Source organism: Vitis riparia, chromosome 18 (assembly GCF_004353265.1).
Source record: "Vitis riparia cultivar Riparia Gloire de Montpellier isolate 1030 chromosome 18, EGFV_Vit.rip_1.0, whole genome shotgun sequence".
In the NCBI taxonomy this organism is placed as follows: Eukaryota; Viridiplantae; Streptophyta; class Magnoliopsida; order Vitales; family Vitaceae; genus Vitis; species Vitis riparia.
The window spans coordinates 5,001-29,189 of NC_048448.1; the positions used below are offsets into that span (position 1 = coordinate 5,001).

General features: G+C 34.6%; 2 protein-coding genes and 2 long non-coding RNA genes across 5 annotated transcripts; 3 read left to right on the forward strand and 1 right to left on the reverse strand.

Annotated features, from left to right (window-relative positions):
* Window positions 1-3,637: 3,637 nt before the first annotated feature.
* Window positions 3,638-18,760, reverse strand: LOC117906567 (peroxisomal nicotinamide adenine dinucleotide carrier-like). 2 transcript variants are annotated; one of them, XM_034819631.1, is made up of 12 exons: window positions 18,535-18,760; window positions 18,340-18,444; window positions 18,180-18,266; window positions 18,017-18,091; window positions 15,025-15,155; window positions 10,748-10,802; window positions 9,902-10,057; window positions 9,125-9,193; window positions 8,934-9,041; window positions 8,315-8,383; window positions 5,905-5,959; window positions 3,638-4,152 (listed from the first exon to the last, which is right to left on the reverse strand). In XM_034819631.1, the coding sequence occupies exons 2-12, from the start codon at window positions 18,418-18,420 to the stop codon at window positions 3,971-3,973; spliced, it is 1,068 nt and encodes a 355-aa protein (XP_034675522.1). In that variant the 5' UTR covers window positions 18,421-18,444; window positions 18,535-18,760; the 3' UTR covers window positions 3,638-3,970. The 2 variants fall into 2 exon arrangements, with proteins under 2 accessions (XP_034675522.1, XP_034675521.1); XM_034819630.1 differs by having other exon boundaries at window positions 18,340-18,459.
* On the forward strand, window positions 10,054-13,042 carry LOC117906570. The gene is made up of 2 exons (XR_004649857.1): window positions 10,054-12,737; window positions 12,816-13,042. It is a non-coding gene; the product is annotated as an uncharacterized LOC117906570 (long non-coding RNA).
* A 2,711-nt stretch (window positions 18,761-21,471) lies between the features above and the next one.
* LOC117906568 lies at window positions 21,472-22,139 on the forward strand. The gene is made up of 3 exons (XR_004649856.1): window positions 21,472-21,539; window positions 21,633-21,758; window positions 21,849-22,139. It is a non-coding gene; the product is annotated as an uncharacterized LOC117906568 (long non-coding RNA).
* A 262-nt stretch (window positions 22,140-22,401) lies between these two features.
* On the forward strand, window positions 22,402-23,990 carry LOC117907715 (ubiquitin-like-specific protease 1). Its single transcript, XM_034821358.1, has 6 exons — window positions 22,402-22,498; window positions 22,788-22,872; window positions 23,122-23,214; window positions 23,337-23,477; window positions 23,561-23,661; window positions 23,760-23,990. Exons 2-6 carry the CDS (start codon window positions 22,864-22,866, stop codon window positions 23,968-23,970), a joined length of 555 nt encoding a protein of 184 aa, XP_034677249.1. The 5' UTR covers window positions 22,402-22,498; window positions 22,788-22,863; the 3' UTR covers window positions 23,971-23,990.
* The last annotated feature ends 199 nt before the right edge of the window (window positions 23,991-24,189 follow it).

Here is a 24,189-nt window from a genome sequence, read left to right on the forward strand (position 1 = left end):
GAGAAAAACGGGGAACGATTTCAGAACTTCAGAGAGTTCGCATTTAAGTTTGTGCATGTCACGTGAGAAAAGGTGGTTCGAGAGTCTTCGGAGGAGAGGGTATATAATGAAGGGTTGTCGGTTTGGAGGTTGTTGATTTTTTGGAGGCCATTTTTGAGATCTCTATGAGAGAGTTTGGAAGTGAGAGAGAAAACATAGAGAGTTTGAGAGAAAAACTTTAGCAGAGAAGTGAAGATTGAGAGTTCCGGCAAAAGTTGTCATGCTATAGAATTCCAGGCCATCAGATTTTCTTGATTTCTCTTCAGGTTCCAATTTTTCTAAACTCCTCCCATGTATTTATGAAAATCAAGCCTATGATCTTCTCATTTTATTGTTCTTATTTTTTGGTTTAGATCGGTTTACTTTATAGAGTTTATGATTGTCTTTCGTTCATCCATTGTTGATCTGTATTGGCTTTGGTATTGTTGGAATTTGAGACTGAATTTTCCCGTAGACCCTGTATCTGGTATCTTGAATTTTTGTGGAATCCTAACCCATTATTTCTGAATATATATTGATTTGGATTAGACCATTGGGAAGTTTTGATGGTGTTTTGTCTGTTCGTTTTATGATCTGATGCCTTGGAACTTTAAGAGATCCTTTTCTTTCTGTAGTCTCTGTTCTTCTATGATGAATTTCATTATTTCTTATCTGGTGATTTTTTTTAGTAATCAGATGAGATCATTCTGAGGTTTTATTAACTTTATTCCCATTTTTCTGTTTTGATCTATATTGTTTTAATGAGTTCGAAACGTCAAGGTGAATTATTTGTAGATCCTGTTTTTTTAGTGTATTCTGAATACTCATTTGTCATTTTGAAAGAAACATTATTTTTGACGAATTTTTATTGATCTTTCTTGATGTGATAAGTTATGCAGTTTTGAACTATTTCTTTTACTTTAAGTCATTAAAAGCTGATTTAGGCATTTTTAGAATCCAGGATTGAGAAGTTCTCTTGAAGGTTTCCTTTGATATCCCGTAACAGTTTAATTAGATTGTAATATAGTTTTGTAATTTTCTTTGAATTCTTGTTAATTCCAGGAGGCCTAAGGCAGTGAGATTACAGTTTTTTTTTTTTTTAATTCCAATTAATCAAATCATTCTATAATTTTATTTTTTGATGATTTTGGATTAATTGTTAATATGATTAGAAATTTTAATTGCATCCTTCTTCATTGGAATGGATTTATCATTATCTTGGAACTTTGGTTTATAATCTGTCTTGAAATTTCTATTTCAGATCCCATTTGCATGAATTAATTCAACTCAACTGAAAAATTAGTTCTGGACAAATTCATATTAACTTAATGTAATTGGAAATTCAGATTTTGTAAACATGATTCATTTTTTATTTGTTCTAATTTTTTTATGTTGGTTTGGTGTGATTAATAATCTAGTTTCAGTGAATGTGAATTAATTCATTATAATTAGAAGATTAGGATTCTTCCTTATTCATATCAAACCAATAAAATTAGATATTCAGATTTTTGCTTTGATTGATTGTTCTTGTTAATTCTGTCTTGATCAAATTCGAATGAAGATTTAAATTCCTCCATTATCAGCCCATGTTAATTTAATTACATAATAGATCTAGATTTATCTCCCTTGTGTTGCATTTATACATTCACTAATTTGAGTCAATTAGATCAAAAATGAATTTCTGTTTATTTGAATTGATTTGTCCAAAGTGAAACCTATATCATATTTTTACTAATTTAGAACCATCTAATTAAATTGAACTTTGAACTTGTCTTTCTTTTGAAATAATTAAATAAGATTCCTGTTCATTTGAATCAATTTACCTTAAATGGAGATCATATCATGTTTTCACTTATGTAAGATTGATTTAAAGTGAGATTTGAATGCTATTTATCGGAATAGTTTAGTTTAGTCTAAAATTGATTCTATTGATATTTATTAATAGTTGTTGATTAATTGATTCCAAATTATCTTTTATTATTTCTATTTTCTTTTATTCTTTCTGTTTCTTGGATTTGAAATTCTTTAGGATGTTTGGGAATTGGTTGAATTAGTTATGGATTTTATCAATTATGTAAGATCAGATGATTAATTCTAATGTGGATCATATACTTTGGAAATGATTAACTATTGTATTTGGAATTCTGGTTCCTAATGTAAGCCCTTCTTTTCTTTGATTGTACATCAGATTATTCATAATGATCAGATTCAATTTGTTTAAATGATTGTCTAATTATGTATCTATTCCTTTGTATTTTTTTATTATGATGAATTTTCAGTGATGCAGAGACCTTTGGATTAATATAAAATAGTTGAAATAATGTGGAGTAAATGAATAAACCATTGTTCAAAGGATAATGTTAGCTACAGATAATGTTAAGGAAGGACATAGTATCCTGATTTTGTAGTTTGAGCAATATGAAAGGAATAATCAGCACAGTTTTAATTAGTTAAGTAGTTTAAAATAATTGATATAATAGACCAATTTTTCAATGTAAGGGATTGTGGGAAAATGTTTTAAATATTTACTAAAGCGTCATTTCAATCATAATAATCCATAATTACTAAATTCCATTAATTCTAAAATCTAATTGAGAAGATATAAATTCTGTTTTTTTTTTCCTTTAAAGCCCTTGGATTAGCTACATGATGATGGGCTTTCAAATAAAATTTAATATCTTTGAAAAATCCGTTTTCCATTATATTGCACAAGATATTTCTTTCATTCCTATTTTTTTAAACCATTACTTTTTTAAGAAATGATTTTTTTTTTCTATATACCAAATAATCTATTGTTTTAAATCATTTTATAATCATTCAAATTTTCCCTTTAAGACAATCTAGTTTCTCTAGGCTACCAAACCTTTATTCTTTAAAAGGAAGAGAATGCTACCTAATTGCGTAGGTATATTTTAAAAAAGTAATTAAAAGGGATATGCATGAGTCAAATATTCATGACTCCAATTAATGGATGTTTATGGGTAAATTCGTGAAAAATGAAATGTGACTGAACATGCCCCAATATACCAAACGAATTTTAAAATGAATTTTGATTTTCTTTGATTTATTTGAATGATGAATTCTTAAACTAAAGCTTGAACCATACTATTTCAACTCTTCATAATATTAGGAGACTTTTAATTAAGGTGCGATGTAGTTTTAATCAAGCTAAAATAATCAGAGTTCCGTTTTTATTTCTATATGCTCCTGAAATTTGATCGTTTCTTAAGCATGTTCAATGCGCATATGATCATGTTAAATATAAGTTTCTCTTATAAAGTCAATATTATTGTAACACATGAATTAAATGTTGCTTTTGAGAAAACAATATGCTTGCTAAACTAGATACACAAATCTTTTCTTTATCCTTTATCCTTTAAGGTTATAGTTATACATTATCTGCTAGTATGTGATAATAGTGCTCAAATTATATGAGATTGAATTTGACTTCTTGTCAACATATGATATTTATAATGCAATGTGGTGTTATTAATTGTATCTAATTTTTTGTGTTTCCTGAAAGCGCTCGGAATGCAAATCGGGTACGTCTTTCTTTAATTGATGAATTGTGTTTTCATGTTTATTTAATTTACACTATCCATGAATTAATCGATTAATCCTCACAATTAAAAGCTCGTCCAACTATTATGCCTTAGAATGTATAATGTATAATGCACACGTGGCCTAACTCTTCTCAAGAAAACAAAACAATGTCTAACATCATCAAACAAAATAAATTTGATAAAACTATGGGAGGATAAAACTTAATGCAAGAAATCGGCAAATAATCAGACAACTTCCATTTTTGTGCTAGAGAAATCATTTCTTGTAGAACTTTCCAACTCTTATCTACTAGCACCAAGTAGGCCTTTACTAGTTCCTCCTTGACCATGAAATGTACAGAAGCTGCAAGACAGCTTCCTTGTCTGGAATGTTAAAATGCGCAAGAGAATCATTTCTGTAGAACTTTCCGGTTCTTATCTGCTAGCACCAAGTAGGCCTTTACTAGTTCCTCCTTGACCATGAAAAGTACAGAAGCTGCAAAAACACTCTGTACTATCTTTGTGCTCATTCCCTTGTAAAATCCTGGTAATCCTTCATAACGGATCATCTTAACTATTGCATCAAATGTACCTGTAATAGAAATCATTCAATTACCATTTTGATAACCATAGATAAGGTATCATCTCACCTTTTAAAGCATAAAGAGAAACAGTGTGCCCTCTCAGAGTTGAGCATCTACTTCTGAATGAATGATAAACTGGGAGAAATAAAAGAAGATCAAACAGCATTGATACCATTGATTATGATCACTGACAAAAGCAGTATGGCAATGCAAGAAGAGAAATCCATGAAATAGACAGAAAAATCGATGAACAAGAAAAAACAGCCCAGCAGCATTACCACCATTCCAGTCAACTGAGGTTCTAAAACCACAATTTCTTTTCCGCTGTTACTGATGCAGATACAAAATAATATTGCTTTTATTTCACCACAAATTCTGCCCACCTAAGAGAATGAAGAGGGGGTTGAGTCCAACTATAAGTTCCTAGTCTTAATATAGAATATGGAAGCCTTGAAGCTGTCAGTTTCAAAATTCGAAACCCTAGAATTTAAAACTCTTAAGAGTCAATAGCAATGCAGATGTGACAAAATTAGAAAGTTTGCTCCATCTAGAAGAAAAGGCCTTCTTAATTTTATAATTTACGTGCTTTGGACCTACTAAAAATCAGCTTGGTTTGATGATTTTCACTGTCCAAGTTTCATTGAAATTCTTGTTTGATTGAAGAAGTTAAAAAAATCTCAAATTAAATGCCACACGTGGCATTCCTGATCATTTCTTGATGCAGGCATAAAGAGAAATGATTATTTACTCGCACATAATGGACTGAGCTTCATTACAAAGGGTAGATAGAGATGATGTCAACCAAAAATCCACAACTGATGGCTAACCACAAAATGGTTAAATAAAGAAGAGAAATGCAGTATGATTTGCATCATTCAGTAGCAAGCCAACTCCCATAGACAGGCAAAGGATATTCAGTACCTCTGGGAATCAAAGCTACAAGACTAGTCTTCTTTCTTCTCCTTCAATCTGACGTACGATGTTTTAATAGAAAACCCTAATCAACTCCTCTAGAAAATGCCTACACATAAAGAACCAAGGAAATTTTTGGTAGCACCTAGGATATTAAAATAATGCCTCTAGAGAAAGTGTGGTGTTGCTTGCTTTCCTTACTGTTTCCTCTCATGGGTCTAAGGTCAATTCATTCAATGAGATCTGCTAGGGGATTAGATTTTAGTATTTACACACGTGTATGCACACCTGTCACTCTGTTCAGTCTGTCACTTAACTTCATCAGCGCCTTTCCTCACTCCACTCCCTCAATTTGATATGATACATCCCTCAAGGGGGAGTTCACTTCTCTCATCTCTCTGGATGGGAGACCTATCTTCTGAGCCCTTGGACTAGTAAAATCCTCAGCATCAGGTTAGTTCCTAAATCTCTATCCCCTATGGGGATATCATACCTAGATAATTAGTACTAAACTGAAGTTGCGCTTCAAACACACCTATGACATTAGGAGACCACCTAGCTTACTACTTCCCTGTCTTGAAGGAGAGATTCAAAATTTCAAAAGAGAAAACAGAAGAACAAAAGCAATGGAAGCCTCATAGATGTGTGTGCTACATTCACAACACTAGGGGGCACCTGCACCACCTTTTAGCTTAGTGTGGCAAAGCTTAACCTGACATTAGAGTTTGGCATTGTTTGACTTTAGGACTCCAAACTAAGATCTTTACCTGTGTAAGACTAATCAGTGTTATTTTACAATTCATCTTAAAGTGGTTCAGTCAATAAATAAAATTTATCTGAAAGCAAACCTGAGTATCTTAATGAGATGTTCCCACCAATCTCCTGCTTTGCTTGAAGCCTTGACTGCATAGAGGAACATATTGAGAAAGTAAGTTATTCAAAATGCAGAATGCCGCAATTTTCCTAAATTCATGGCCATTCAATATGTCCACTGGATGTAAATAAGAAACAATGTTTAGTCACCAAATGCAGAGTAGGCTACATGGCCATGGTTTATATAGCTTGTGCGCTTATGCAGTTACAGATGCTACTCAGGAAGCTAGTTTTTCTGATTGACAAAATCAATGGAAATACCTCGTAACATCAAAAATTCATTTTTCTAACCTGTATCCAATATTATAAGAGAGAGAACTAGAAGTGTGAGGGTTGTAATTTTAACCCTGATGAGTAAAATCTAGACCATCTTTGTTAAGTCAATTAACTAATTAGCTAATGTGTCCATGTCTTAATCAACTTTAGATTATGTCTTCAAACCTGGGCATGGCATGTTACATGTCTATTAATACTTTGGCTGAGGAGAAATGTTGAGACATTGCAACGAAAATGTGCTTCTTTATTCAAGTGGTGCTAATAACTCAACTTAAGAATTGGAGACTTTTATCAAGGGAGGATGTGACTAATCAAAGGTAGAAGAGTTCTCATAAATCATGTCATGAAAACCATGTAAGGTACTCGAGTTTTGAACAGAATAGTTCTATCAAGTTCAGCTACTACAGGTATTTCCAAAGAATAAGAGTCTTTGACTTACTAAAGCTCTAAAGAAGATTACTGTATGAAAGAAATTAGAACCCGAATGCTAGAACCCTGATAATTAGTTTTTCACTAGTGCATTTAACAGGTTTTTAAAAGTTAACAGACAACTTGCACATTAAGAGGGACAACTTCCCTCCCTTCAACCCATCTAGGACTTCCATTGGGAGCTCCTTTCAAGTCCTCTAGGGTATGGGATGGGGTGGAAGAGAGATTTCAAAAAAGATTAGCATTGTGGAAGAGGCAGTATCTTTCAAAAGGTGGAAGGTTGACCTTGGTGAAGAGCACTTTGTCCAGTCTGTCGATTTACTTTATGTCTTTCTTTGTCATTCCAAGGAGAGTAGCCGCTAGATTAGAGAAGATTCAAATAGACTTTTTGTGGGGAGGAAGTGCCTTAGAACAGAAGCCACACTTGGTGAGATGGGCTATTGTTCGGTTGGACAAACAACAAGGAGGCTTGGGTATCAAAGATTTAACCATCCTCAATGAGGCTCTCTTAGGCAAGTGGTCTTGAAGATTTGTAAGTGAAAGGGACCCTCTCTGGAAACGGGTGATTGTAGGCAAGTATGGGCAAGTTAAGGGGGGTTCGTGTTCTAAAGTTGTTAGGAAAGGGCATGGTGTGGGGGTGTGGGGGTGCGAAAGGCTATTAGAGGCAGATGGGAGATGTTCAAAACAAGAACTGGATTTACAATTGGGTTTGGAAACAGGGTGAAGTTCTTGAAGGACAAGTGGTGTGGGGATTCATCCTTGAGAGAGTCCTTTCCTGAGCTTTATTCCATAACCTCCTCTAAAGATGCTTAGGTGAGTGACCTTTAGGAGGATGGTAGTTGGAGTCCTAGGTTTATGAGGCAACTGCATGATTAGGAGCTAGAGAAGGTGCAAGCCTTCTTGGGGAGATTGTCAATACACCCCTTGTTTGTGGAGACCGATGATGTCATGGTATGGTTGCCTACGAAGGATGGTGCTTTCTCTGTAAAGTCCTTGTACTCCTCCTTGGTCGATATGAGAGTAGAACCGTTCCCCCATGGTATTGTTTGGAATTCTTGGGTGCCCCTGAGAATTAGCTTCTTTGCTTGGGAAGCAACTTGGATCAGGATTTTGACTCTAGATTAACTCAAAAAGAGGGGTTGGAGGATTCCTAATAGATGTTACTTGTGTAAGGAAGAAGAAGAAACTAGTGACCATATTCTCATCCATTGTTCGAAAGCTCGTTTGTTGTGACAGTTGATCTTTGCACTTTTTGGCATTAAGTGGATGTTGAGTTGTTCAATTAGAGAGGTCCTTCTGAGTTGGCATGAGTCCTTTGTGGGTAAAAAGAGGAAGAAGGCTTGGAAAGCTGCTCCGTTGTGTATGTTTTGGGCTTTATGGCGGGAGAGAAATAGGAGGACTTTTGACAACTTTGAAAGCATGGATCAAACAATTAAAAATTCTTTTTTGTATCTATTTTGGGATTAGGTTAGATTGTACATTGAGGGCGGATCTTTGTCATTGTTAGACTTTGTGGATTGGGTAGGTTCACGATAGGGTGCGGTAACGGGTTTTTATGTCTTTGCGCCTTTTTGTCCTTTTTTCTTTGTATACGACGTGTATACTTTCTTTCTTTTAATACAATTATTATTTACCTATCACCAAAAAAAAAAAAAAAAAAGCCTTGTGAGTGAACTTTACCTTGACAACCAATAAAGGGTACGTTGCAACAGTTGCTCCCAGTTTTGCCAAGGCCCCTAATAAGAAAACCTGTTCAAAAAAGAGTAGAAAATGAGAGAGGGAAAGGGAAGTAGATGTTCGGGGTAGTTTCCAATTCCAAGAAGGCTACTGAGTTGAGCATTGCTAATTTATATAAGGACACCCGCTTTGGTAGGAAACCATATTGAAAAGATAAAATCAACCTTTTATGACATGAAAAACATAGGGTTTAATATAGGTAAATTTTGGTATTTGATGCCTCATTTGAACATCCCTGATTTTGGCAGGCTACCGAGTTTAACATCCCTAATTTAGATGAGGACACCCACTTTTGTAGGAAAGAACATTGAAAAGATAAATTTACCCTTTATGGCATAAGAAAAACATGTCTTTAATACAGGCAAATTTTGATTTCCAATGGCTAGTTTAAATTGGGTCGCCCATCTAACAATAACCAGAATAGTTAAAGAAGCACAAGTTATAGGCTGTCAACATGAAGTATCATATAGATCATAATAATTTTAATTCCAGTAAAATATAACTAATAAAAATGATTATACAAAGTGCTCTCCAATTTCACCATCTCAAGGGTGTATTTTACCTCCAAAGCAGTTACGGTTTTTAATCCCTGCTTGTTCTCAGCACATTTTGCCCTTAGATGCTTTAATGAGGTCTCATAAATCATAAACTGGATGGATGGATTGCACACCTGGTATGTATTGACCTTCAGTAATAGTTGCAGTAACTCAGACACTTTATGTAATATTAATTCAGTTACCAAATAAGACTGACCATAATAAGTGTTGGGATGATGCCTTTCCAGAATCCGGTAATTCCTGCTTCTTTATAAACTTCATGTGCCTATAGATGATGTATAAACACATAACAGAAACAAAAGATAAATATATATTTGGCAGTGACCACAGTAACAACAATCTCATTTTCAATAAATCAAGTAACGATGACATATCTTCAATGCAGTAAATATAACCATATTCCCATCAGTAAATACTGTCAATCTGTTCCACACCAATGCACTACACCCATTGGAGGTGTACTTCTGGAAATAGAAACTCTTGGCATTTGAAATCCAAACATAAAACAAGGAACCCCATCACAGGAAAACCGATTTATACTTCAGAGATTACTTTCTGAAAAAAGAAAAAAACAAACAAACAAACAAAATCCATGTCATGTAATTTTTAGGTCATTGTCAAAAGGTACAAGGATTTTGGACACCTTTTATGTCAAAGAATCTGGATTCAGAGCAGGTAACTGTTTGTGACACCCGACACTCCTTGAGCTATGGTAAACCAAAGCTCCCATGCGGGTTAGCCAAGAGCTTCCAATTAATGATTGAAGGTTAAAAGTCAAATAATTAAACAACATGATCACTTGTACTTTTGAATCTGAAAACTCAAGCAGAAGCATCTTTAAAGAAGTTTGATACTAAAATGGGTAAAAATTTTGCATTGAAAAAGCAGAGAAAAAGGAGAAGCACTGACCACCAACAATCCCACGGTAAAATGCAAGCATGACCAACAAAAAGGAAATAGAAATAATACCAACCGCATGCAGTGTCCCATAAGGAAGAGGTTTCATTGCATTAAGTTTAGCAAGTCCATCTTGAAAATTAGGAGATCCTATCAAATTTCTTTCACTAGCTTCCTTCAATAGAGCTTCCTTCTTTGCCTCCATAATTTTTCTTTCTGCTTGAGTATGCGTCTAAAATCAAATAAAGAACCTCAATGTTGAATCATCAATTGAATTGTAAAGCATGGACAAATCTTTCAGTTGACAAAATACAATAACATATGATAAAACATTCAAAGATCATGGGCCCATTCTGTTCTGAAAAAGGAAATGAGTATAGGCATGTAATTTCAACCAAACACTCTTTCTCATATGCCATCATCTGCTGTTCATGTTATAAAATTTGTGAATGGGAAACACACCAAACAAGCAATATATAGAAGTTCGAGTAAAGATATATTTTTCCATAAATAGCAGGGTTAGAACATTGAAAAACAGAGCATTTTAAAAGGAATGTTTCCAAAGCCTGTATACTTCAAATCGGACAAACTCAGTGAGTCAAAGTAATACAAGATAAGCATACGATATATAAAACTAGCAAGTCTTCCTCCATTGAAACAAAGGTGGATAACTCCTACAATTATGTGGATCTGATCCTAACTTAAGTCTTTCCTTTAGGTATACAAAATATAAACAATAATATAAATAGTCGTCATGCAGCATCATCAATGCTGAATTCTTGATTCTCATGAAAATTAGTTGACTATTGAAGATGCCACTTAGTAAAATAGAATCAGACTTTTGGATAAATACATGTAGAAACCAATTTACAGGTACCTAACTAGAAGCATCAGAAAATGTAACCAAAGTTACTGAAATCACCTGCATACGGGTCACAAGTACCCATATAGGGTTTGTCAGCAATACATTCAAGGACCTGCAAAATAATGCATTTGCAGTAAGATACTTGCTGGAAGATTTGAAAATTATGTCCAGATCTGATTGGCTATAATCGGTTTGTGAATATTGTAATCGATTCAAATGGTTGTATATTTGGTTTCTTTCCCCTATTTCTTCCCTAGAAATTTGGTTGTAATTAGATTTCCTGATTTAGTCCTAAATTAGCCATAACCTAGTCAACTCTCTATGTATATAACCAATACTCACCCTTTTGGGAATTAATATAGTAAAAAGCTTTATATCAATCCCTTTTCCCTCCAGTTTAAATCTGCCATCCCCCTTTCTCTAATCTTAGAAATTCTCAATAATGTCATAAATCTCTGAAAACTATGCGTTCAAAACTTCATGGAAAGCCCCAATATGGGAATAAGGGAACTAGTACAAGAGGAGGAAATCAGAAGGTGAAAAATGGACAAACAAATCATAGAATTGTTGTGGGAGAATCCCAATCAATAGGAATTCTCACCAAGAGTAATATAGAGAAACTAAAAAGGATGTTGAATCAGCTTGAAATTCTTAATCCAAGTTCTACACCAACTACAGGTTTTTGCTCTATGGATCAATTAGGTAATATCCATGCAATGAATGTTACTAAGGATTGTTTTTTCCAGCACCGTGATCATTGATCCAAGTGCAACAAATCATACGACCAATTTTGCAAAGTTATTTTCTGCTTACTCTACATGTTCTGGAGAACAAAAAATAAAGATTGTTATCAGCAGAGGTTGCACAAGCTTTGGTGGTCAACACAAGTTCAGATTTGTCTCATCAACAATTGACCATTCAAAAATTGAATGGCAAAAACTACAGTCAGTGGTCCCAGTCTGCAATCATCTCCATCAAGGGTAGAGGAAAATTCGGGTATATTACTGGAAGTGTTAAGGAACCGAAGAAGGAAGATGAGTCTCAATACCATACTTGGGAAACTGATAATTCCCTTGTGATGGCATGGCTCATTAATTCTATGGAGCCCGTTATTGCTCCTACCTTTCTCTTCCATAGCACAGCAAAGGAGCTATGGGATGCCGTCAAGGAATTCTACTTGGATCTGGAGAACTCTGCAGAAGTTTTCAAACTCAAATCCAAATTACGAGATCTTTAGCAAGGTGACATGGAGGTCACTCAATATTACAGCCAGTTATCAAAGCTTTGGCAAGAACTTGATATGTTCGATACTCTCATGTGGAAGTGTGCAGACGATGGCCTGCAGTATCGGAAAACCATTGAAAAAGAGAGAGCGTTCGATTTTCTTGCAGGATTGAATAAAAGTCTGGATGATGTTTGTGGTCGCTTGATTAGCCAGAAGTTGTTCCCTTCCATCCAAGAGATCTTTGCCGAAGTCAGAAGAGAGGAAAGACAGAAGAGTTATGCAAGGAGATTCTGGAAAATAGAACAATACTCCAGTGGAGCCAGCAGCCTTGGCAGTCAAAAATCCCGATAAAGCTGGCAACCAGAGACGGGAAGGCAAGCTATGGTGTGTTTACAGCCATCGTATAAATCATACCAGAGAGAACTGCTGGAAGTTACACGGCAGACCTCCAAACTGGCGCACAATAGGCAATCCGAAAGAGTTCCACAAGTTGCAGCTGTGGCAATCAGATTGAGCAATTGTTGAAATTGCTTAATCAATCCCAAAACACGTCCAGTAATATTCCTTCCTGTACTATTGCTCAAAAAGGTACCTTCGTCAATGCATTAAATGCCAAGTCATGTCACCCTTGGATCATTGATCCAGGGGCAATTGATCACATGACTGGAAATTCCTCTTTGTTCGCAACTTACTCTCCATGTCCAGGAAACTTTAAGGTTAAAATTGCAGATGGCTCATAATCTACTGTTGCAGGAAAAGGATCAATTATTCTCTCAAAAAACATAATCCTTAATTCTGTTTTACACATGCCTAATCTCTCTGGTAATCTTCTATCCATAAGCAAATTAACCCAAGACCTTAATCGTATAGCTAAATTCTCCTTCTGTGTGTGAATTTCAGGATCCACATTCGGGGAAGACAATTGACAATGCTAAGGAACATGAGGGACTTTACATGTTTGAAGATGAAATATATGTGGGCAAGCAAGAGTAGGCAGTTTAGATGTTTTTAATGCTAAGCATGATGAAATAATGTTATGGCACCTTAGGTTAGGCCACACAAGTTTTCAGTACCTTAAACATTTATTTCCATCTTTGTTTTCCAATAAAAGTGTGGATTCTTTTCAATGTGAAATCTGTCGATTGGTCAAGCATCACCATGCACATTTTCCTTCTCGTCCTTACACACCCTCTAAACCATTCTCATTGATTCATAGTGACTTGTTGGGACCTTCCAAAATACCAACCATGACAGGGAAAAAATGGTTTGTTACTTTTATAGATGATCATACTAGAGTTTGTTGGGTCTATTTGTTGTCAGAAAAAAGTAAAGCAGGAAAAACATTTAAAGTCTTACATTCAACAATAAAAACACAATGCCAAACAAATATCCAAGCGTTTTTTAGATCAGATAATGGGTGAGAGTATTTTAATTCTCTATTGAGTGGCTACTTCACTAAAAAAGTAATTATACATCAAAGTTCTTACCCTAATACACCCCAACAGAACGGTATTTCAAAAAGAAAAAATCGTCATTTACTTGAAACTGCTCGATCCCTCATATTCACAACCAATGTACCAAAACAATTTTGGAGAGATGCTATCTTAGCAGCTACTTATTTAATTAGTCGTCTGCCAAGCCAAGTCTTAAATTATCAAACACGACTTGACCATTTGCTCTATGTTTTCCCTCACATCTGAACACTCACTTCCATACCGAAAAGAGTCTTTGGTTGCACTGTTTTTGTCCATAATTATAGTGTTAATAAAAGTAAAATGATAACTTGAGTGTTGGAAATCTGGAATTAGTCTTATCTGGATAAGTAGGAATAATTTGAGTTTGTTAGGTCGAATTATTAGGGGATAAGATTGTTGTATTATCTGATAACTTAGTTTCCTGGTTTTGTGGTTTTGTTAGGATTTAGTTTGCTAACCGTGTAATCCATATAACCCTGTATTTGCACACTAGTTTCATCAAGTGAAATAATATTCAGATTCACTTTTCTACCACCATTTTTAACAGTATGTACAAAATCTACTCAAAGAAATTAGCATGCTAGGGTGCAAACCTATTGATGCCCCTATAGAATCAAACCACAAGTCAGGGCAAAAGAATGAAGAACATATGGTTAACCGAGGTATCTATCAAAGAATGGCAGGGAAACTAATTTATTCATCACACACTAAACCTAATATACATATGTTACAAGTGTGGTGAGTCAGTTTATTCATTCTCCACTTAAGTCTCACATATAGGTTGTGTATAGAATTATCTAGTATCTAAAAACAACCCAAAGCAAGGGAATAATGTTACAAAAGAATGATGATTTCAAGTTGGAAGCCCATATTGATGTGGATTGAGTAGGTTCAATGGTAGATAAAAGATCAACTACTGGGTATTACACATTTCTAGGAGGAAATTTAGTCATTTGGAGAAGCAAAAAACAACTTTTTTTGTGGCTAGATCTAATGCAGAAGCTGAATTTAGAGTTATGGCTCAAGGTATTTTTGAGCTACTATAGCTGAAAATTATACTCACAAATAAGATTAAGATAAAAGAACCAATGATGTTGTACTATGACAACAAAGCAGCTATAAATATTGCCATCCATCATGATCACACAAATATATGGAAGTAGATCAACACTTCATCAAAGAGAAAGTGGATTCTAGAACTATTTGTACACCATATGTTGCCTCAACTAGGTAGCTAGCAGACATCCTCACCGAAGGGTTACCAAATTTGGTTTTTCATCAAATCTTAGACATGTTAGGAATGCAAGACATCTTTGAACTTGTATGTATATAATTTGTACTCAACCTTTTGGGAGTTAATATAATCAGAAATTATCCATTCCTTTAATACTAATCAATTGAAAAAACTCTTCAGTAAAGTTGGAAATATGATAGTACTATTGGTCCTTGTATTTTGATAAACCTAAACCTAGTAAAGCTATCACACTAGGACAGCTAGATGTTCATGGTTAGCCTTCAACCATAACTCAAAAAACTTTCACATGAGCCTCCTAACTAACCGAACATATGGTCAATATGATAGGGCAAAATATTTGGAGCTATTTCTACTTGATGCCAAAGAATTAATTATTTACCCAGCAAAAGCTGCCACAATAATCCAAGCAAAGATGCCAACAGTACCATCCCCACGTCCTTTGACTCTATTGGCAGTTGCAATGGCCTCAGCCTTGTTTTTGAAAACCTGATAAAAATAGTAATAAATACCCTGGCAGCATCAGAAAGAAATCATTAGGTCATGGTAAGAAACCCCATATTGAGAGAAAATTGTCAAAATATTTTTGTTTGAGGGTGCATATAAATGTACAAGCATTGCTCACAAGATTTATTATTTAATATTTCCATCAAAACAATAAATTAGTATCACTCATAGTTTTCATTTAACTTATTTTTTTCATTGACATTGTATACATTGGAATCAATGGAAAAAAATTTGGATAGATACATTTGTTAAGAGTATAAGCTAGCCTTAAATTTAGATACATTGTATGGTTTATCAATCTGTATACTATATTTACTACTTCATGAATAAGTCATAGGATGCATTGAAAATCTAAAAGTTCTCCTGAGAAAGAAAATGTTTTTGGGGGTCCAAAAGGTTGCTTAGGAATTTCTGCATTTGGGAGGTTTGTTCCATAAGAGCCCACTTGCAATACTCCTCTTCTGCTACCATCCTAGCTACAACTTCTCTTGAGAAAAGACACCTACACATATCCTTGGAATCCTAAACCCCCACCTAGTTAAAGGTCATCTTCTTCCTAACTATTATATTGTAAAACACCTTTTATTCCAAGCATTCAGATCTGAATCCAACACTTGAATTTCACAAGCAATATGAAACCATAAAATCCTCTAAAATCATAACACATAACCACCAGCTTCTAAGCAAATCTTTGAAGCCCTCTTCCTTCAACCACATATTTTTCAGCCTAAAAGGCTATAGAGCCTCTCCTCATCCCACCCCCATCCGGCAAAACAAGTAAAATGATCCAACACAGGCCTTGGTAAGGTATGTTGCATCATCCCACTAAAATGACTTTCCCACCTCTCAAACACGATAAGGACTGATTGTTCAAATAACCCTCCAAGCAAAAGAAGAACACATGACTCAAGCTCCTTAATAATATCAAAGAACCTTCTCATGGTTGAAGGTGATATGATACATACATTGCATTCCTTTAGAAATATGACTATGTTAAAATCTCCTCATGGTCCCCAACTCAACCAAAAAGCCCACTCTATCCCTCCCTAAAGTAGGCCCATTAGTGAAAACCCAAATAGTCATTCTGACAAATTTTTAAAACAATTCAAAATCAAAAACTCACAACTCCTCTGTAAAGACAGTGAGAAATCGATGGACCACATTCTGATTCATTGTGGTAAGACAAGGGAGTTATGAACTTTGTTACTATCACCTTTTGGACTGGTGTGGGTGTTCCCGACTTCAGTGAGAAATCTTCTTCTGGAATGGAAAGTTAAGGGGTTAGGGAAGAAGAGGAGAGCAGTTTGGAGATTAGCGTCTATTTGTCTTTTCTAGTGTATTTGAGGTGAGCGAAACCGAAGAACGATCCAAAAGGAAGAGCTGTTAGACCAAAGTTTGAGGAACCTCTTTTTTCGTTCACTTTTAGAGTGGTCTCAATAGTTTTTGGATTTAGATTTTCCCTCTTTTCTAAATTTTTTTGGGTGATTGGAATGGTGGCTAGCTATATATCTCTTTAGATTCTTTCTTTCTTTTTGCAGCCCTTTTTTTTACTTTTTTTGTATATTTCCTGTATACGTAGGGTATGCCCCTTGTTTTGGCGTTTTCTTAATTCAATATGCCTTTGTCTATAAAAAATAATAATAATAAAATAAAATCACAACCCCTCATTTTAAAACGGTACCCCTAATCTTCTCACTAACTCTATTGACATCTTTTGGAGTTTTGTTCTTGAAAACAAACCAAATCCACCTCCTATGATTTAGTCAAAAACTTGATAACCTTCCCCTTGTTGTTATCATTTGCCCCTCTAACATTTGAAGACAGAATTCCTAACTTCATTTGCAAGCTAGTGTGAGTTACCGTCCTTCCTTGCCATTTCCTGCCCTCCTTCCTGCTCCTCAATTGTAGTTCACCAAGCACTGCCACTTTTTTAGCTCCCTTTTGAATTTTGGACAAACAGTTTTCATCCCCCTCTTCCCATACACTTGGCCTTTAGCTACTTTCCTCTCTTCATCCTTCTAAGGAGAGCCAAAATCTCTACCTTGAAAAGGGGTATTGTTTTGATATGTTTCAACTCCTTTCAATTTCACATTGTTCCCTCATAAAGCAGGTGGGTGTATTATCCTTCTACTACAATCAAATTATTTAAGCCATTCCTATTACATATCCAAAGATATTTACAAAATCTCAAAGTATTAACTAATAACTGCAAACATAACTTTGAACCATGGTAGTGATGTAAGATTTCTTGCATATGCTTCAAACCAAAGTTTCCAGGTAGTATCCACTAATAAACAAATGGCCCACAACTTAAAATGTGCATAGACAAGTGGTGGAGTATTTAGAACATATTCAATGCCAAAATGTTTGGTTGCTTATATATATATATAAGAATGAGAACACTATAATACTAAATAGGAAAAGGCACAAATAAGGACTAAGAGTTCTTTATTAAAAAAAATTGCAAAAATTTATATATATAGATAGATAAAATGGGAACACTAGAATACTAAATAGGAAAAGGGCACAAATAAGGACTAAGAGTTCTTAAAAAATGGCAAGAATTATTGGATTAATAAAGAGGAAATAGAAGAACAGATGTGGAAGACAAAAGTCGAGCATTAGTTTGATTGAAAAATCCTAGGATGAAACTTCCCTAAAAAGAAAACTTCCCGATGAGCTGATATATTAATCCAAAGATGAAACCCTGGCTAATAAATCCAAAACTCCAAGAATAAGAAATATAATCGCAATATTCAACTCCATATCCAATTTTGTCGTCAACCCACATATGACGCCTTGGGGTAGCAGCGCATGCCTATCTTTTAACTTTGAAACGATATATAACACTGGAAACAAGGGGGCACCTGTGAAGCAGCAGTTCCAAACAAGGAAGGCTTAAGGCCGCTGTATAGTCCTCCCCAACCTTCACTTCTTATGACCTGATAAAACAAATGAGAGAAACGAAGGGAGGAAGTGAAGAAACGATTTGCCTCTCGAGATTATTTAAAACAAAATAAAAATAAAAACCTGTAGAATCTGAAGAAGCGTGCTAGATGCGGGGCGGGATGGGGCCACTTTCTTGGCGACTCTCTCCGTTTGTTGACGGGTATTCACCTACGGTCACCACAGATATTTTGCCGTTTTACTTGACAACATGGAATGTTGTAGAGGGAGGGGTGAAACGTACCGTTTGGAGGGGATAAGTGATAATCTGAGCAATTATACCAGCTCCAGCTCCCGCCAGACCATTCGCCACAGCGTTAGACATGCCTTCCCCTGCTCTAGCCCCTACCTTCGGTTTTCCTCCCTGGAATTATATATTGTATTTCACTTTATTTCATTCTTTTAATTTATTATCTTTGATTTTCAGGAAATACTCAACTGTAAAATCCGTAAACTTCTCAATTTCCGTTTTCTTTTTCACGATTGCGGATTCCTAGACACGAATTGACTGAGTTGTGACATTTGAAAAACAATTGACGCAATGATATATGTTGATTTCCAATCTCGTGACCAGCGATGCTTCCTGGAGAACCTCAATTGAACACTTTTGAAAGAAGCTTCGGCATGGACTCTTCACTCTTCAGTCCTTAGGTTGGGCATGTGGTCAAAAAATTCCTGATCTGTTTAATTATATATATATATATATATATATATATAGGAAAATTCTACAATACCTCCTTCGGTACCATGCCTCCATTTTTTTTCAGCCATCGGATGAAAATGATTAAATCTCAGTCATCCAAATGAAAAGAAAAAAAAAAAATTTCAAACCGAGTACCTCCCCCTCCCGTTCTTTCCCCCATCTCTCCTCCTTTTCCCCTTTTTTCCCTCTAATTTGCTCTCTTCTCTTCCATAACTGGCTGTGTGGCTCTTCCCCACCCTCATCCTATGGTCTCATCTTCACTCATCCTCCATAGTCGACTTCATTTTGCTCTCATCTTTGTTTTCTCTCCCTTTTCCCGTTTTTCTCTCCACTGATTCTCCACAGCTGGGTGAAGACCACGGTCGGCTTCAATCGGGCCAACCTCTTCGAGGCTGACATCCCAGACCTTATCAAAAACGTCTCCACAGCTAGGTAGAGACCACCTTCGCCGTCAACCGGGATCAAAGACGTCTTCACAGGTGGGTGGAGACCACCATCGCCGTGAACCGGGCCAACCTCCTCTAAGCCAACGTCTTTGACCTCATCAAAGAAGTCTCCCTCAAGGACCGCAAGCTCAGGATTGTGGGCGAGGTCGGTGTCAAGATTCGAATCTTAGACTTCATTTCTCCCGATGTCCAGGTCAGTTATTTTTTTTGCTAGATTCTTCTTCTCGAAGATTTTATGTAAATTTTATGAATTTTTGCTTTCTCTCCCCCCTACCCCTGCATTTTGTCACACGGAGAATTTCGGTTCTTTCACACGGAGAATTTTAGTGGAATCTTCATAACCCTTGTATTTTCTTCATATTTTATATTTTATTTAAGAGGTGTAAGGGGGTGTTTTGAGGTTCTAAATTTAATGGTTTAAAAACTTGTATTGAAGACGTAGTTGGAAGAAGAAGAAGAGGACGTGTAGTACTAAGGAAAAGAAAGCTGAGAAGGACACAATTGTTTGTTACTCAAAAGGCGCTTGTATCCTAATTATTTGGCGAGTTCTATATAAAGGGAAAAAAATGTGAGTAGTAATTATGTGTTTTACAATATTATATCCATTATATTTCATGTTTTTTGTTAGATTTATGGATTGATTACATTATAGAAAAAGAGTGTGGTTAGATCCATTATTGAACATTGAAAAAAATTTATATGTTAATTTTGTCATCATTTTAAATGTAAAGAGATTTAGGGAGGATGTTGTAGTTGTAATGGTATTTGTATTTTAATTGGCATTTGATTGATTGTAGTAAGATATAAATATAAAATTTATTGAAATGTGAAAAAAAACTTATGTTGAGATAATGTGGTAGTGAAAGTATGTTTGATTTATTATATCCGAAATCATATTATAAAAATTGACTTAAATGATTTGATTTAATTTTTAGAGCGAACGCATGGTCTTGAAGTTGTTAGAAATCCAAAGAGGCCTATCGGCACTTGGATACATTACTAGTAAGGGAAAATAGAAATATGTAAAATAATATGTTTTTTAATGTAATTTTTGTGGTTGTTATAGTTAAATTTGTTTGAAATTGTTTTGTAGTAACGATCAATTAGCCATGATGAAAGAGAAGGATAAAGGAGTGAAGATAAATGATGATGTAAGGAGTAATATTGCTATGTCTAATATAATTACATTTTAAAATTAGAATTTAAATTATGTGACCAATTAATGTAGTTGAGGAAAAAATTGGCAAGAAGTGGAATGCACTTTCAAAAGTAGAAAAAGAAAATTTCATGGCAAAGTCCAAAGAAAGTTCAAAACAATATTCACTTCAAAAGGTGTGGTTCCAAAGGTAATTTTTTTTTTTGTAATGAATATTTAATTTCTTTACTTATGTATTTGTTGGAAATTATATTAATGTAAACATGTTTGATGTTTGTGTATCTTTTCAGTTATATCTTCAGACTCGATGCTCCCCCGAGCGAGTGATTAGAGTGATTGAAAAATTAGAACCAAAGCAAAAGGCAGCCATAGAAGAAATAGGATTTGGTAGCCTCTTGCAACTTCGATGTAGGAAAATTGATCATGGGTTATGTCTTTGGTTGATAAATAGTTTTAATCCGAACACTTATATCTTAAAGTTGTATAATACTTGTATCAAATTATCCCCCATTGATGTTGAATTTATTATGGGATTGAGGGCAAGAGGGTTCAAGATTGGCATGAACAAAGATGTTAGCCATAAGAATGATTTATGTAAAAAATATTGTGATAAAAAAGGGCGATTGCCATTAGTGATGTTAGAAAATCAAATTAGGGAGATAAAGAGGGTGGAAACGATTTTAAAGTTCGTTTTGTATTATTTGTGTTGGGTGCATTATTGTGCCCAACAATGAAGCTTTTTGTGAATCGTTCTTTCTTACATCTTGTGGAAGACATCGATTCAATAAAGAAGATGAATTGGGCAGAATTTGTGTTGTCCTATCTTGTGCACGGGATTGAAGAGTTTAAGAAGAAACAACAAAGTGGGGTTTGCGGTTGCTTATTGTTTTTAATGGTAATGTCCTTGTAATTAATTTACATCATAGTGAAATACGATTTTGTTTTAATATAATTTATGAACTAACTATATATCTATGTCAAATATACTCGTAGTTATTCTACCACGAGCATATATCGTTTGAAGAGAAATTTCTACCGCTATATACTCGACCTTCTCCTCGGATTACTGCTTGGGAGATGATGAAGTATTGGACAGGAAACGAAGATTGAAAAAACTTGGTGGATATGCAAATGAGAATGTAAGTTATAGTTTTGAAAGTCGTTTACTATTGATTTAAGTTTTTAGTGATTTAAAATCTGATATGTATTATATTTTGATGAATATATTGTAGCTCAAAATATGGGTGATAGAAAATGAGATAAGGGATTGCGTTGATGGAAATGCAACGACAATGGCGAGTGAGAATGAGGACGATGAGAAATTTGTAATCAATCTAAACAAAGATGTTATTAAACGAGTAAGTTTTACAATATTCATCGTGACTATCTATATTAGCATTGAACCTTTGTATTATGATGTTATTAATCACGTTCGTATATATCACTAGGTTGATGGTGGGAACTTAATGGAGATGGATAAAACCTTTCAACAATTAAAGACACATCTAATTGATATGGCTTATGGTGCAAGTAGTAGTAGTTGTGATCAAATTTTGGCTAAATTTGAGGAGAATTATACTACAGTGAAAGGTCTCTTCCTTAGGTCAAGCGGAAAACCTTTGAGAATGCACGAGGAAGGAACGAAGAATGACATTCTCTCATGCGAGAGAAGTTTGGAAGATACGAACAATATGAATGTGAATGAACATTATCTTCACACTTTGTCAAATGAGAAGTTATGCACCAGGACTTGAATGAAAAGAATGAAGATGCATGTGCTACATCAATTGAAGTGCATATCATTCCAGACGAAAATCAAAATATTTTACCACTTCCAATCAAAAGGAGTAGAGAGATTATGGAAAGGTATGTATCATATAAAAGAAAAAATTATTTTCTTTACAACTACTTAACCATTACATAGTAAATAGATGTATATTAATGGCATTTTCCATATTAGGAACCATTACGAGCACTATGTGGTTATCCTAATCATGTCATGAAAACACGTACATCAAGGGAGAGGAAACCAAGTAAATTCAAGGTCTCCCCGTTTGTACACAATTTAAGGAAGATGGTAAAACGTGAAGCATCAGAGGTATAATACAAATAGTTTAATATCATTGTTCTTATTTTTGATACTTAACATATATAGTTAATAATTATGTCTTGTTTTCGATTTAGTCAATCCCCATGTCCATTCGTGAAGACGTGGTGGATACTCAATCATTCAATGTACTTCAATCTCTTGTCGCTGATTATGTTTTCAATAGAGCATTGTCAAAAAGGTTTGTCGTGTCTAGAACATTCATAGATGTGTTGTTACAATTTTAGCCTTCATATGCTTCCAATTTAGTAAAGTCTGTTTGAACATATTATTATTTTAGTGAGCTTCTTATTGACTTTGGTCATGAACATGGAGTTCGTGGAGATTTTGAGTGCTTACGTCCTAGACAAAATTTGATGGATGTTGTAAGTACCTACTTTATTTATATCAAATGCGTGCTATATTAGTTAAATAAATTTATTGAAGTTATTGTTCAACAACAAGTAATAAATCTAGAAGCCTCAAAGCTAAATTATTTTGAAAGACAATTAATAGGCATACGAAGTATAAGATGCTATCTTCCCACGATATTTTCAGTAAGCTCATATTTCTCTTGTTGTTTACTTACATATTAAGTACAATATACTAATGTTCGTATTATGTTTTCTTGTTAGAAAATGATTTTGTGCGGGAGTCCTCATCCTTTTTTCGATAGAAAAACATCCATTGTGAGTAAGTACATTAGCGAATTGGATGATTGCGAGAAGGTTAGTAATTATTTGTAATGTTTAATTGCATATATGAAATTTAAAGTAGATATCGTTTTCACCTATAATATACTATATTTTTTGTGGCCCAACTCATATATATTGTTTTCCTACCTTTACAGCTATTTATTCCAATGCATGACGATTGCCCTGGTCATTGGTATCTGTGCATCATTGACTTCAAACACTTTGATATCCAAATTTTGGATTCATTACGATCAAAGAGTCAGGACGAGTTCCGGTTTAAGAGTGTCAAAATAGTGGTATGCTTTCTGCTTTTTGTTTTCCTTTTTATTTGGTTTTTTTTTCTCTTCTATATTTATTAACCACTTTCAAAATAAATTAGGTTGAATTTTGTCAAACGTTCTTCAAACTGTATGACATAGGGAAAGATGTCTTCCAATTCTCCATTGATTGGGCTCATTCGATTCCGACCCAAGATAATGGGTTAGTATGAATACATAACTCACATTAATATTCTTTTTCTGAGGTATAATTAGACAACCATTCAATAAGTTGTTTTGCTTTTCTTTTTTCTTTCTTAGGTGGGACTGTGGAGTGCATGTCATTAGACATATGCAGAGATTCAAAAATGGTGATTCGATGACGAGCTCCGACTTTTGTAATTCTGTTAAAATACGTCGAGAAATAGCATGTGATTTAGTTTTACACGAGGAAAATAGAGAAAAACAAACCATTGTGGCTATTGTTTGTACAAAGACGTCGACACGAGCAATGAAAAAATTATTATTATGATATTTGTTATTTTTCTAATATTTATCATTTCCATCTCCACATATCGTCATGGTTATTGGGAAGTTGATAGATTCGATGACCATACATTATTAATGATTAAGTCCATTTTATTTGAATATCCAAATACTCTTCTTTCAATATGGTAGGCAAAATGAAATTGTAATATATTGGTATCATTCATGTTCGACATGTGTGATTTTGTACGATCTTTAACCTAAT

Coding starts and splice junctions, on each gene's coding strand:
- LOC117906567 (XM_034819631.1), bottom strand. CDS start 18,420: ATGTCTAACGCTGTGGCGAATGGTCTGGCGGGAGCTGGAGCTGGTATA. Junction 10,058..10,747: donor TACTTGTGACCCGTATGCAG/GTGATTTCAGTA, acceptor ATTTGATTTTAG/ACGCATACTCAAGCAGAAAG. Junction 4,153..5,904: donor CATCTCATTAAGATACTCAG/GTTTGCTTTCAG, acceptor TTTCTATTACAG/GTACATTTGATGCAATAGTT.
- LOC117907715 (XM_034821358.1), top strand. Junction 23,215..23,336: donor AATTGGATGATTGCGAGAAG/GTTAGTAATTAT, acceptor CTACCTTTACAG/CTATTTATTCCAATGCATGA. Junction 23,478..23,560: donor TTAAGAGTGTCAAAATAGTG/GTATGCTTTCTG, acceptor AAAATAAATTAG/GTTGAATTTTGTCAAACGTT.